This window comes from Manis javanica, chromosome 5, assembly GCF_040802235.1.
Source record: "Manis javanica isolate MJ-LG chromosome 5, MJ_LKY, whole genome shotgun sequence".
In the NCBI taxonomy this organism is placed as follows: Eukaryota; Metazoa; Chordata; class Mammalia; order Pholidota; family Manidae; genus Manis; species Manis javanica.
In genome coordinates this window covers 20,377,355-20,392,494 of record NC_133160.1, presented here as the reverse complement: position 1 = coordinate 20,392,494, position 15,140 = coordinate 20,377,355, and the positions used below count along the sequence as shown (strand labels likewise).

General features: G+C 41.3%; 1 protein-coding gene across 2 annotated transcripts in view; it reads right to left on the bottom strand.

Annotated features, from left to right (window-relative positions):
- Window positions 1-876: 876 nt before the first annotated feature.
- Window positions 877-15,140, bottom strand: part of SAMHD1 (SAM and HD domain containing deoxynucleoside triphosphate triphosphohydrolase 1) — a 40,510-nt gene continuing 26,246 nt past the window's right edge. Inside the window, exons 11-16 of one of the 2 annotated variants that reach the window (XM_037012779.2) lie at window positions 14,770-14,885; window positions 9,586-9,725; window positions 8,556-8,651; window positions 5,297-5,401; window positions 4,625-4,762; window positions 877-1,715 (exon numbers count right to left, since the gene is read on the bottom strand). In XM_037012779.2, the coding sequence (XP_036868674.2) occupies window positions 1,581-1,715; window positions 4,625-4,762; window positions 5,297-5,401; window positions 8,556-8,651; window positions 9,586-9,725; window positions 14,770-14,885 (730 nt within the window). In that variant the 3' untranslated portion in view covers window positions 877-1,580. The other variant, XM_037012780.2, reaches the window with a different exon arrangement.

The window sequence follows — 15,140 nt, the reverse complement described above, 5'->3', positions numbered from 1 at the left end:
CTACACGGCTTCACGGTGGGAGTGAGAGGAGGGTTTTAACTATCTTCCTATAAATTAGGGTCAACTCTTGATTATCTGAGGGATGAAGGTGGGTGATAATATAGAATGGCAGACATTCCACATACCCTTGTGGCCAGAGACAGTGGCAGCACTCAAGACAGGATAATCCGCCGGCCTGTGGTCTGAGGTCCTCCCTTCCTCCCACTTTCTCCTGCCCAGAGCCAGGGCTTGGCTTCCTCGCCCCAGCCTGCCACGGAGGCTTTTTTAAGGAAGTGCCCAAGCGTAAGAGGCTAGGGGCTCATGACTCCCATTCCCTACTGCATTTTCAGGACCCTCTGGCCACCACCCGCTTTGGCTCTAACTGCAGACTCTGTTCTTGGTGAGTTTCCGTAGAACTGGGGATGTGTTGGGGTCGGGCGGGGGCATTCAGTATGAGAACACTGCTCAACCACTCCACTGCTGGAGGTAAAGAGCAAATGCTGGGAACACCAAGCTACAAAGGGGAACCTGGAATTCACTGGGTCATCACTCACCTCAGCACAGGCAGCTCAGTCTTTGTGCTGAAACCCATAAAACGCACTGAACCAGAAAAACCAAAACCCCAGCTCTGAGCAGACCCGAGGATGGTTCCTGCAGTGACCTCTGACCCAGAGACAAGGGAGATGCAAAGGACAGGTCAGAGGGGCGCCTTGTCCTCCCGCTGGGCAGTGTAAAGCCCCGAGCACGTGGGCAGTGAGGGTTCAGGAGACAGCCTGCCTGGGTCCGGAGCCACAGCTGACCCAGACCACTGGGGGGCTCCCTCTGCCACTCCTCAAAGGAGGCCAGAGCCCTCAGGTCTTTTCAGTAAACTAACCAGGTCTCTCATAAAGAGTTAGAGCCCACTCCTGGCCCTCATCTCCTATTTTTTGCCCCCACCTGGCTAAAAAGGTAAAGAAAGGTGTCTTTCACTAATATTTAAATCACTTAGGGAAAACTTTCCTCAAAGTTGGGTGACGGGTACCTCCTCAGGGTGCTAGGATTCTGTTTTGTTTTTAACCATGGCTGTTTGTGACCATCTCAACTTCAAATTCCAATGTGCACCCTTGCCTCATGTCCAAAAAGTATTTTAAAAAATCTAATCAAGTAGTGACTCTGTGGCATCTTACTACACTGATGGACAATGACTTCAATAGGATAGGGGGGGCCTTGATGATGTGGGTGAATGTAGTAACCACATTGTTTTTCATGTAAAACCTTCATAAGAGTGTGTATCAATGATACCTTAATTAAAAAAAACAATCATATGTCAAAAGAGTTTAGAGTACATAAAATAATTGTTATTCTAAGAAAATAGACTTCTAAAGGAGAAAGCCTTTAATATAAAAAACAGGCAAAGTAATGCTTTTCATAGCATGTATAGAAGGATTTGCCTAATACCTTTTTGCCTGAGTAAAAATTACTTAGCTTCAGCTTGTGCGTACATTCAAAATATAAAAGCCACGTCACTAAATTTGTAGAACTCTAGACTGAATTCCCTACATTAATTAATAGTGTTGGGTTAAGACGGAGAGGGCTGCTTGTAAACAACTGACTGCAGACATTCACACTGAGTCATCTGAAAAAAGCCGGACTCTGAGTTTGGATGCTTCCCGGATGAGAGCTGGATTTTGGGCTGAATTCGTGTAATTCCACTCCTGTTTTCGAGGTGTTATAAGTGGGGCTACAATATCACCATCCTGTGAAGGAGAGAAAAACTAGGAATGGAGAAAAGCCAGTTTTCAAAATTTTGAGTCAAAGTCTCAGGTATAGGGGTACATCCTTGTCTTGCAGGTAGATGGCTTCTAGACATGCTCTTCAGAACCTAAGCATATGCTTACAGTCCTAAGCAGGTGACAGCCTTCCTAGCAAAAGCCAGACTATTCTTTGCAAAGGTGCTCCAGAAGCAGCACATGGCCTGGCTCTACAAACCTCTCCCCCAACACCTTTTGTGCAACACAAACTCTGGCCTGCTTTTCCAGGAGAAAGAGGGACTTCACTGGACCCCTCTCCTCTCTTTCCTAGCCCCTCTGTAACACATGGTCCTGGTCTACAAGATGGCAAACAAGAGGAAGGACAGTACATACCCGCAGAACTTGAGCTTGTCTCTGCAACCAAAGCTTTCACTCTGGTCCACCAGCAGAGACTCCACCCAAAACGAGGAGTGCCCTCAAAGTGAAGCAACACTACAACTTGAAAGCAGAGTGTAAGAAGCTATGCTTTCTAACACCCAACTATGCTAAACCATTTCTGAACTTGCGGATAGACTCTCGTAGGTCATACGAGGGTATAGGTCTCTGAGGGCCTGGGCTGCACCAGGAATGTAACGTGTGTGGTGGTGCCCTGTGCCCCTCATTTGCCTATCTGCTCACAGACCCACTCTCCACCCTGCCTCCATTCTACTCTGTGTAACAGGAGCTGCCATTGTAAAGTACATTTCCCAGCTCCATGCCTATTAGCTTCTAGTTAAGTTTGGCCAATGGGAGGCCCGGGTGGAAACCTGGAAGGAAGGAGGGCAGAGAAGCCAGAGTATTTCTCCTCCCAGCTTCCCTGGCAAGGGCAGCTGTGGTTCCACCTTCTGCAGGTGGTCCCAGCACCTGGCCTCCCACCTCTTACCCTACAGGTGGGCGCAGCATCCTGCTGTTGTCTCACTGTCCTGTTTGCTCATTTAGCTCTGCCAACATGTGTGTATCTCATCCCCCACATTCAATTTCTTCTGTTGAGCTACTAGGAATCTGACTTGATAGACACATTCAATTGCCATGGTACTCATGTTTGGAAGACCAGTCTATCTCAAAGTCAATAATACTTGTCTGCAAACTCATCTCTTTCTCTACCAAACTTCCTTATTATGTCTACCCATCCAAATTTCAACTCTGATTTTATAAATGCAGATTTAAATATGTCACTCTTCTGTTGAAAACATTTTAATGGCCCTCAGAACTGTGAGCCCTCCCCAAAAGCCCTGTGTTCCCTCTCCTCCTCTGGCCTCCTCCTCACCTTCTTGATCCACCTGACTCTTCTCATCTATCCTTCAGGTCTTAGCCTCTATGTCTTTCTTTAAGTAAGCTTTTCCCAACCAACCAAGTCTGCCTTTAAAGCTTTCTCCCATTGGCCCCTCTAAGACTCTACATGCTGCCCCCATCCCAAGCACGGAACCACGCCACTGTAATTGTTATTTACTTCTTCTGGGTCTGTTATCCCCAACCAGAGTGAGATGCATGGGATCTATGTCTTAGGTACTTTTCTATCCCTGGTACCTAACACAGGGCCTGGCAAAAATACTCAAACAGTGAGTGACTGTATCTAGATTTAAAGTAGTTATCACCACATGGCTGAATTTTAATAGCATCTTGTCTCTCTGCTTCCAGTATCTCCAAGTTCCAACCCAGCTGATGCGAAACCAATCAGTGGTTTAGTTCCTGTAGGTGCCACAGTAGCTAAGAGAGACGTACTTCCTTACTCCCACGGGTCTCAGTCTAGTTGGAGACAACAAACAGAAGTAAATAATCATTATGGCAGCAAGGTTAGTCTTGAATTTTCTCAGTGACTCCCTCCCCGCTGAACATAAGAAATCTTTCCTAGCTGATTATCCAGGTTCTCCATAATCTTGTCTACTCCTCCCGTTGACCCTCTAACCACTCAACAATAAGAATTTTCTCCTCCGGTCAGCACATCTCCTCACGGTTCCCCCTAACATCCAACCGGTTCTGGCGTCTGCCTTCGTGTTGCTCTCACTGCCAAGTATGTCCGCCTTCTCTCTGCTACTCACCCAAACACAAGCCAGCCTCTGGACCCAGCAGCATCCTCTCTCCTCCGTAAGCCTTTTGTGACAGCGCTCCCAACTTTCTGAGCCCTAAGGGAACTCACCCGCATCACCCATCTGGCACCTGATACAGCGCTGACACACTCGGACTGCTCCTTCACATCTGGCCTTTCATTTCTGTTTCCTTCAGCTACAGTGTTGTGAGAGAGCACTGAACCAGGAAGCAGAATGCCGTTTCCTACCCGCCTGCCAATCACATTTATTCAGTCAGTCAACAAATCCCAACTGGTCACTTGCTGTGCCAGGCACCTACTGTATGTAGGTCAGTACAGACAATTGTAACAACATTCTCTACAGGCTTGCCTCCTCTTCCTCTCCATCCTCTTATTCTAGAGAATTTAAATAGTTTACAGGTTTGGAAATGCTGAGTTTGAAACAATAAGTTAGAAAACATATCAGTTGTATGTGGCCTTAAACAAGTTATCTACTCAGCTTTGGTAACTGTGAAAGATGAGGACACTTTAAGTCACCTTTCAGGGTCACTGGAAGGACTGGATGAGACACCCGGTGAAGACCTTAGAAGTGTAAAAGTATTTTACACTTTCATTATAGGACAATAATGGTAAACAGAGTACCCACTCACAATTGGTGGAGGAAGAAATCACTGGCAGACATACATTCAGACATTTTAAAAGGAAAGCTTAAAGTGAAAAAATTTCTTTTCAAGACCAAAACCAAATGACTGTAATTTAAATGAGAACTTTCCAGAAGGAAGTGAGGATATCTTTTGGCTTTTACTTAAAAAAAAAATTGTACAAAGTATGTGAATAATAAGCCACTCACCTGAGGCTTGGTGAAATTTTTGATTAAGCACCAATGAACAAAATGTTGGCGTGCAGCAAACAGACTCTTCTCGTCAGTCTTCTTACAGTATACCCGGATTAGCTGCTCTGCAAACCTCTCTGGCAAAAGCTGTGAAACCTTTTTAAAGAAGAAAAGATTTTGCTATCGCCTTGAAATCACACATTGAAGAGAGATCAGCTGCTCCTAAGCTCCATTATAGTTATATTAAAAGCACCACATTGTTTTGCTATTTTATCCCAATTATAATGAAAAGAATTCAAGGTAGTTGTCATACTGCAAAGGGTCCCACAATTTTATGTCAATCAATAAGAGACTAAAGTCTTGTATAATTATGTATACACTACAGACTCTCATGCTGAAAATACACAAATAAACACATTTAACTTCCAACACTCTCCTTCCCGCAGATTTATAACCCAACCTCAGTACCAAAAACAGAGCTTTCATCTATGTTCAGCCAACGTGGAAAACTGACTAGCAAGATGGGCTAGTCTACACAAAATCAGGTATACTTTGATTTTAAAGATATGCTGCTGCTTATCTTTTTACTGTACACAGTGACTTTAGGACTGACCTTGCATGTAAAATACAAATTTATATAAAGAGTTGCCAGATGCCACTTCAGTATATTTGTTTTACCTAAGTCATTACCTGATTTTTAGTAATCATGATTGCTTGGCTGGGGTCACTCTTACAATAGAAACGAACATGATCAATAGGATTCTTGTCCTCCATTCCATAATCCATGTCGATAACCTTAATAAAAGCCATAAGTAAGCAATCACTTACATAAGAACAGTGAGAACTGAATCCAGGGTTGTAGGGGCATCATAATAAATGGGGCACAGCTCTCTGGAGGTTCAGAAGTAAGATCACTTGCAGGGTAGCTCATAGTGCAATAAAAGTAACTGGTCCATGACCTGCAGGGGTTTGGTCTTAAACTCTGGGTGGGGTTGGGGGGAGGTATTTTCACTTTCAACAGAAGTAGGGTATAAAGTCAATAGCTACTGTGTGATATACACTGTGATAGGCACTAAAGATATCGCAAGGAAACTTGATATAATCCCAGTCCCCACAGACCATATGGCCCAGACTGAGGTTGAACAAATAATTATAAAAGTACATTTATTATAAGAAATACCAAGGAAAAGCAAAGGGTGCTGGGAAATTTTGTAATCAGGGAACCTAGTAGTCTGAGACTCCCAGGAAATGACTGGAAATGTTTTCCTGGGAAAGTGACTTTACTAAGTGAGCAGGAATTAACCAGGCCTAGGTAGGAAAGAAAAAAATTCCAGGCACACTCATTGTGTCCCTTGGCAAAGAATGGTTATGGAAAGATTGCTCTTTGCTCAAAGATGCACCAATTAGAAAATAACAAATGAGGTTTATGAAGCAAAATACATGGGGAACACTGTCCCAAGATTTCAGAGTGAACTGCCCTTGGACCTGCTTCTGTTCACCTGGTTGCAGGCTGACATGCCTTGGACCTGTGGACAGGCTGCAGTTTCCTGCTTCTTTAGATAAGGTTCCACCAGAATAAAGGGATCTCACATCCTGAGTCCTTGGTTAAGAATGGGATCTCCAACTATTACAATATTGCTCTACTGGAAAAATAGCTGTTTTGTCAAATCTGTTTCAGGGAGGAATTTCCACTTATACATCATGGGGAAAATAGGGATTGCTTTTTATTCCTATTCTACAGCCACAGAATAAATACCAAAGAGCTGGTGGCACTTCTGAAAGCTGCTGAACATTTGCTTAGTGTTCATATGTTGCCATAATGTGTAAGAATGTCAAAGCTGCATCAGGTCCCTCCCCACATGAAACACCACCAGGAGGGAGGCCTCTGACAGCGCTGGCCGTGGGGTCATGGGCTGCCTGAGCAACCGTTCCCTGCCAGGTAACAGGACGCAGCAAGCTCACTGCAGCTGTCACAGCCAGGAGGCCGCACAGAATGGGAGGGCAGGCAGTACACTGCAGACTCCTGTCTCACTTCTGGCCCATAGGTCAGTCTCAGATGCCCATCTTCACTCCCGGGGTGCTGGCAGAACAGCCACCAACCGTTTTCCTCAGTAACCGCTCACAGGATGAGCACCTCTTCCATCTGTTCTTTTCTGCACCAGCATCGGCACACTACTCTATTTTTTCCCATTATTTAATTTCTAGTCTCTCCCGTTCTCCCAAACTTGTCCATGCAGCGCTTCGGAATTTCTACTCCGTCATTAACCAACCCCCCTATATCCTCAGCCTCTTTGCGATCTCTTTGTTTTTGTTGCAACCGTCTCCTGCGAGCATGATTCCCCTGAAGCTCTCTCAGGAAATGCACATCCCCCAGGGTCAGAGGACCTGCCGGCTCATCAGGTTCGCGGTTCCCTGGTACCACTTCAAGGCCCTGTTCAAGATCCCTGTGCTGAGACGGACATCCTCAAGCATTCTGTCCTCCTGGCTGAAGACTCAGGCATGACTTAGAGTCTTCGCCCTACTCTGATTCCTGCCGTTATCCTCAATGACGCGTGGCTGGCCAACCAATCTCATCATCCTCATCCTCACATTTTCCACTCCAACTCAGTCAACACTCTCAGCAGATTACTCTCTGAACCTTATCAACATTTAAAAATATCCTCCTTCAAAAAATCACTAGTTTAAGCATCCTGTCTCTGTCCTAAAATCCCTTTCTTCCTATTTGCTTGTTCCTATCTCATCAGGACCTCCAGTGCCTCTTCACTTCCTTCGAGCTTGCCAATGACCTATCTTTGTTTCTCCCCCAATCTAACTTAGATTCTGTGATCCACTAATCCAGTAATTTTCTGCAGTTACCCTCAATTTCCTTGTATTTCTTTCCACTGATCTAGCAAAAAGCTGCACGACAATCCATGGTCAGCAGCCTTTGCCCGGGCCCTCTGGACCTTCCAGCAGGCTCAGTGCAATCCTCTCAGTCTCCATAATGAGATTTCAAGCCACTGCCCTCTTCTCTGACCTCCGACCCTGCTCCCCAATCCCACCCTCAGTGACTAACCCCATTTTGGCTCTTATTTCAGAAACAAAATATAGGCTATTAGGTAGGAACTCCCTCACCCTACATCACACCAAAGCAGCAAGCTTGCCCCCATTTGCACCTGTGTTCAGCCTTCCCTCTGGTACAACAGGTGAACATCTTCTGATCAAAGGCTAAGGACAATCGTTCTACTTATGTTCTAGACCACAGCTATGCCACAGGACCTTCTGTGGTGATGACAATGTTCTCTGCCTGTGCTGTCTGCTTCAACTACTGAGCATTTGAAACACACAGTTACTCCAACTAAAGTACTATGTATTTCTATTATACCTTATATTAATGACTTTAAAATTTAAATATGGCTTTTAAAATGCTATTTGGCATTCTCATTAGGATACGAGAAGACACCACAGCCTTTATGAAAACAGGAGTTAAAGTCTTAACTTTTCCTTTGTGTGTGTGTGTGTGTGTGTGTGTGTGTGTGTGTGTAGGCAATTAAAAACAATAATTGGTATGTATTATTTTTGTGATTAAGAAACATTCAAAAGTCAATATATATAATGTTCTACTAACACATGACCACAATTTACATAAAAAATATTGACATGTCATTAACTACAATAGTTGGGGTGAGGATTTAATAATGTACATAACTACTGAATCACTATATTGTACACTTAAACCCAATATTGTGTATCAACTACACTTCAATTAAAAAATATAAAATAAATTGACATGCCAAAGAAAATTTTTAAACTGCTTAATACTGGTTCTCTGTGAGATCACGTGATTTTCCTCCTCCCTTCTTCTGTATTTCCCAAATTTTCTATAATGTACATATACTACTTTTATAAGAGGGAGTCTTTATCTTTAAAGAAATTCTTCACTTAGTACATCATTGGGCGAACTACTTACATCCACTATGAAGTCTTCAGCCTTCAGTTCAGCTTCTAGCAATACTTCAGTAGGTTTAGCATCAGCAACCTCTTTTGGAAGGGATTCATAGTTTTCCTAGAGAAGATAAGACTCCTCGTGTTAGAACCCCAGTTTTTCATCATTAAGGGCTTGTACCACAAAGAGGTTCCCTCTCTGAAAATTGCACTTTACTAAGAAAAGTGAGCAGAGATATCCCTAACAAATATATAGCTTCTGCCTATGCCATCCTTTAATCCAATTATAATACAGCAATTTTTATAAGTTTTCACACTTAAAAAAAGGTGGTAAAAGATAGTAACTACATTAGCGGGGGGTGAGGATTTAGTAATATGGGTAACTATTGAACAACACTACTATATACTTGTAACCAATATAAGACTGTGTATCGATACTTAAAAAAAAAAGTGTTATTAACCTACTAGTAAAAGAAAAGGAAGTAAAGTGTAACCCAAAGAAGTATTATGAGGCAGGTTGTAGTTATCAGCAAGGCTTGTGTTACTGGCTTTCTGACAAAGAGAAAACCTTCAACAAGCAGGAGTGGAAAATAGTTATCTGACCTGAAGAGGGCAGGCATGTGCCATCTGGGAGAACCTGATATGCCATGACAGAAGAGTTAAAAGCAGGTCCTTAGCATCTCAATGAAGCTTATGCAAATACCTTATTTTGAGGCCCATTTCCCTTCCTTTATTTATTTACTTTTTTACCTTTGAACCTAGCCAAAATGTGAGGCTCCCTTGAACTTCTGGGATGAGAGAGTAAAGGTTTGGACTTAAATTAGATGTAGCTTTGAATCCTGGCTCACTGTGTCTCTGTAGGCAAGTTATTTAATCTCTTCCTCAGGCCTCAGTTCCTTCCTTCACCTTTGGGGCAGGCCAATGATGTGAAGATTAAATAAGAATGAGCTTAAAGGGCTTAGAACAGAGCTGTTGTATTGTGATGGGTTAATGGGTTCCTCCTGGAAGACAGACAACCTTTCACTAGTGAAAAGGTGCTTGACAACTCAACTTACCCTTTTAATTTTTATTTGTCCCATTGGCTGAGTCTCACCCACATACTTGTATAGATTACGGTATTCAATTTTTTTTAAAACCTCTCGTGCTGCATCCAATTTGGGATCAGTAGAGTATAAAATGTCCAGAAAAATGTTATCTGCCAATTTGATGAAATTTCAGTTATATATATAAAAAAAAAAAACACCAAGATTTTAAAAGATGCATATACTGCTTGTGGTATTTCTGAAATGATTTCAAGCAGAAGTTTACAAATATAAGCTCACTATGATTGTAACAGTAGGAAAAAAAATTTTTAAAGACTGAAATAAAAAACCTTTCTAAAAAACGTCTTGTACCAGAAAGCCACAGTAATCAAGACAATTTGGTACTGGCACAAGAACAGAGCCACAGACCAGTGGAACAGAATAGAGACTCCAGACATTAACCCAAACATATACGGTCAATTAATATATGATAAAGGAGCCCTGGATATACAATGGGGAAATGACAGCCTCTTCAACAGATGGTGTTGGCAAAACTGGACAGCTACATGTAAGAGAATGAAACTGGATTATTGTCTAACCCCATACACAAAAGTAAATTAGAAATGGATCAAAGACTTGAATGTAAGTCATGAAACCATAAAATTCTTAGAAAAACATAGGCAAAAATCTCTTGGACATAAACATGAGCAACTTCTTCATGAACGTATCTCCCCAGGAAAGGGAAACAAAAGCAAAAATGAACAAGTGGGACTATATCAAGCTGAAAAGCTTCTGTACAACAAAGGACACAACCAATAGAACAAAAAGCCATACTACAGTATGGGAGAATATATTCGTAAATGACAGATCCGATAAAGGGTTGACATCCAAAATATATAAAGAGCTCATGCACCTCAACAAACAAAAAGCAAATAACCCAATTAAAAAATGAGCAGAGGAGCTGAACAGACAGTTCTCCAAAGAAGAAATTCAGATGGCCAACAAACACATGAAAAGATGCTCCACATTGCTAGTCATCAGAGAAATGTAAAGTCATCAGAGAAATGCAAATTAAAACCACAATGAGATATCACTGCACACCAGTAAGGATCACCACTATCCAAAAGACAAACAACAACAAATGTTGGTGAGGTTGTGGAGAAAGGGGAACCCTCCTACACTGCTGGTGGGAATGTAAATTAGTTCAGCCATTGTGGAAAGCAGTATGGAGGTTCCTCAAAAAGCTCAAAATAGAAATACCATTTGACCCAGGAATTCCACTTCTAGGAATTTACCCTAAGAATGCAGCAGCCCAGTTTGAAAAAGACATATGCACCCCTATGTTTATCGCAGCACTATTTACGATAGCCAAGATATGGAAGCAACCTAAGTGTCCATCAGTAGATGAATGGATAAAGAAGATGTGGTACATATACACAATGGAATATTATTCAGCCATAAGAAGAAAATAAATCCTACCATTTGCAACAACATGGATGGAGCTATAGAGTATTATGCTCATTGAAATAAGCCAGGCAGAGAAAGACAAGTACCAAATGATTTCACTCATATGTGGAGTATAAGAACAAAGAAAAAACTGAAGGAACAAAACAGCAGCAGACTCACAGAACCCAAGAATGGACTAACAGTTACCAAAGGGAAAGGAACTGGGGAGGATTGGTGAGAAGGGAGGGATAAGGGGCAGGAAGAAAAGGGGTACCATGATTAGCATGTATAATGTGGGGGAGGCACGGGGAGGGTTATGCAACACAGAGAAGACAAATAGTGATTCTACACCATCTCACTACACTGATGGACAGTGACTGTAATGGGGTTTGTGGGGGGGACTTGGTGATGGGGGGAGTCTAGTAAACATAATGTTCCTCATGTAATTGTAGATTAATTATACCAAAAAAAAATACAGCATCACTTGCATCATCATGAACAAGTTAAAAATAAATATCCCCAACATGAGCATTCTTCCTGAAAGCATCTCCTTTAGCAAGGGAAACAAAAGCAAAAATGAACACATGGGACTACATCAAACTAAAAAGCTTCTGTACAGCAAAGGACACCATCAACAGAACAAAAAGGCATCCTACAGTATGGGAGAATATATTTGTTAGCGACATATCTGACAAGGGGCTAACATCCAAAATATATAAAGAACTCACACAACTCAACACCCAAAAAGCAAATAACCCGTTTAAAAAATGGGCAGAGGAATACAACTTCTCCGATTCAAAAAGACATATGCACCCCTATGTTTACCACAGCACTTTTTACAAAAGCCAAGATATGGAAGCAACCTAAGTGTCTATTAGTAGATGAATGGATAAAGAAGATGTGGTACATATATACAATGGAATACTATTCAGCCATAAGAAAGAAACAAATCGTACCATTTGCAACAACATGGATGGAGCTTGAGGACATTATGCTCAGTGAAATAAGCCAGGCGGAGAAAGACAAGTGCGAAATGATTTCCCTCATTTGTGGGGTATAACACTGAAGTAAAACTGAAGGAACAAAATAGTAGCAGACTCAAGAGACTCCAAGAACGAACTAGTGGTTACCAAAGGGGAGGGTTATGGGAGGCAGGTGGGGAGGGAGGGAGAAGGGGACTGAGGGGTATTATGTTTAATACACATGGTATGGATCACGGGAAGAACAGTGTAGCACAGAGACGGGACATAGCAGATCTCTGGCATCTTGCAGCACTGGTGGACAGTGACTGCATTGGGGTATGGGTGGGACTTGATAACATGGGTAAATGTAGTAACCACATTGTTTCTTCATGTGAAACCTTCATAAGAGTGTATATCAATAATACCTTAATTAAAAAAAAAAAGTAGGCAGAGGATATGAAGAGACAATTCTCCAAAGAAGAAATTCAGATGGCCAACAGACACATGAAAAGATGCTCCACATCACTAATTATCAGGGAAATGCAAATAAAAACCACAGTGAGATACCACCTCACACCAGTACGGATGGCCAGCATCAAAATGACTAAGAACAACAGATGCTGGCGAGGATGCAGAGAAAGGGGAACCCTCCTACACTGCTGGTGGGAATGTAAGCTAGTTCAACCATTGTGAAAAGCAATACAGAGGTTCCTCAAAAAGCTCAAAATAGAAAATACCATTTGATCCGGGAATCCCACTCCTTGGAATTTACCCAAAGAATATAAGTTCTCAGATTCAAAAAGACATATGCACCCCTATGTTTATGGCAGCACTATTTACAATAGCCAAGATATGGAAGCAACCTAAGTGCCCATCAGTAGAAGAATGGATAAAGAAGATGTGGTACATATACACAATGGAATACTATTCAGCCATAAGAAGCAAATTGTACCATTTGCAACAACATGGATGGAGCTGGAGAACATTATGCTCAGTGAAATAAGCCAGGCAGAGAAAGACAAGTGCCAAATGATTTCCCTCATTTGTGGAGTATAACAATGAAGCAAAACTGAAGGAACAAAACAGCAGCCGACTCACAGCCTCCAAGAAGGGACTAGTGGTTACCTAGTGTGGGAGGGCGGGTGGGGAGGGAGGGAGAAGGGGACTGAGGGTATTGTGTTTAGTACACATGGTGTGAGGGGTCACGGGGAAAACAGTGTAGCACAGAGAAGGCAAATAGTGAATCTGTGTCATCTTACTACACTGATGGACAGTGACTGCAATGGGGTGTGGGGGGGACCTGATAATACAGGTAAATGTAGTAACCACATTGTTTTTCATGTGAAACGTTCACAAATAACACCTTAATAAATAATTTTAAAAAACAGTATCTTAATAAAAAATTAAAAATAAATAAATAAATACCAACTTGCTCAAATTATTTGTTTCTTTCGTTTCTATCAACCTAACAATAGATTAGTTTATCTACTATGATATTAAAACAAAATATACAATTCAGTTATACATTATCCCCCATGAGTAACTCTCATTAATCCAACCTAGATTAACATGCAAGAAGCATATTATCACATTATAAACCTTAAACATAGATGTACACAGTGTTCTCAGTGCGCACAAAGACATTCAGTCTGGAGGATCACTATGTCACTTCAAATCTGGGGTTTAGTTATGAATGAAAAAGGACTAAAAAGTTACAAGTGTAATAGGGACTCTATATTAACTGCCTATGTAAATTTTCTAAACACTATATAGAGTGTTTGTAATTAAAATTTTTCTCTATTAAGTTTCTTTTGATTATATTTATTGAAAGCTATGTTAAGTTTGTCAGATTAAATAATAAATATTTGGGCTTGTATTGTGTATGTTTTTGTTCCTGCTTTTCATTTTCCTAGTAATTTATGTAATGATTTAAGTAATTTAATACACATTTTACAAAAGCATCAATCTGCAAGGGGTTGGAAATGAAGAATACTGGGTCTTCAAAGAGAGTTTAAGAATGGTTTAGGTTTCACTCTGGCAGTGTGCTGCAGACAGAATCTAGCAGGGGTGGACAGCAGGGAAGCCCCAGGCTGGAAGCTGATGCACACCTCCTTGGCTATCTTTGGCCTCTCAGCTTTTGTTGTTTTGGCTTGTATTAAGAACCTCTAAGCCTCTCTATTATTTATAAGCTCGGTGATTCTAATTTTATTTTTAGTTAAGCAGAGTTAATTTCATGACATGCAACTAAGAACTCTTTTTGTTCTACCTCTTTCGCTTTACTGATCTTTCTTTCTCAGTCAACACTTGCCCACATTAACCAACTGCAGCACATTCACCTCTCTTCCCTCCCACCCTAAGCTGCAGATTTTGTTTCTGCTGAAGTGTGCAGAAATGTTTCCTGCATCCTGTGTTTTACAACAAAAATGTTAAAAGGGCAAAACAGGCTTTTCTGGTATTAATCCAACTCTACTACAAGTTAAATAAATATTGAATACTTATGTGCCAAGCACTTTACTAGGTGCTATGCCAAATTTAAGCATCACAACACAGCTATATATACTAGGTGTCATTACCTACATATTATAGATGAGGAAACCAAGGTTCAGAGAAGTTAAATAACTTTATCAAAGTTTACCTTGTTAGTACAAAGCACAGACAAAACTCAAGTCTAAAAGTATACAGTTATATACAGTCATTGAGAAGCTAAATATGTTGGAATGTTTGGAAAATAACCCATGTGTAATCCAAGAGAAGCTTATACTTTATCTGAGATGTACTACCTATGCTTATGTTACCTTCTGGTTCTTACCTGTTAGCTTAGTGAAGGCTTCCATGTCATCAATTGCTGTAGAAATGTGATACTTTTTTCCTTCAGCACCTACAATCTCTATGTAGGGGTCTGCTTTGAGGAAAGCATCTGTAATCCTAAAGATCATTTTATAAAAATTTGTTTACAAGAACATTTGAATATTTGCTTTATGCCTGACTTAAAATTAAAGAAATCTTTCTACTTTAGGGAAGTAAACTTTTGAGATAAAATGTTCTAAAGTCAACTGCTTCTCGAACATAGTAATAAGCACATGATGATTCACGAGCTACCATGTTTGCTGTGTTCTAGGCATTATGGCAGAGCTTTAGATACATTACCTTATTTAACCTTGCCAATAAGATGGGTGTAAT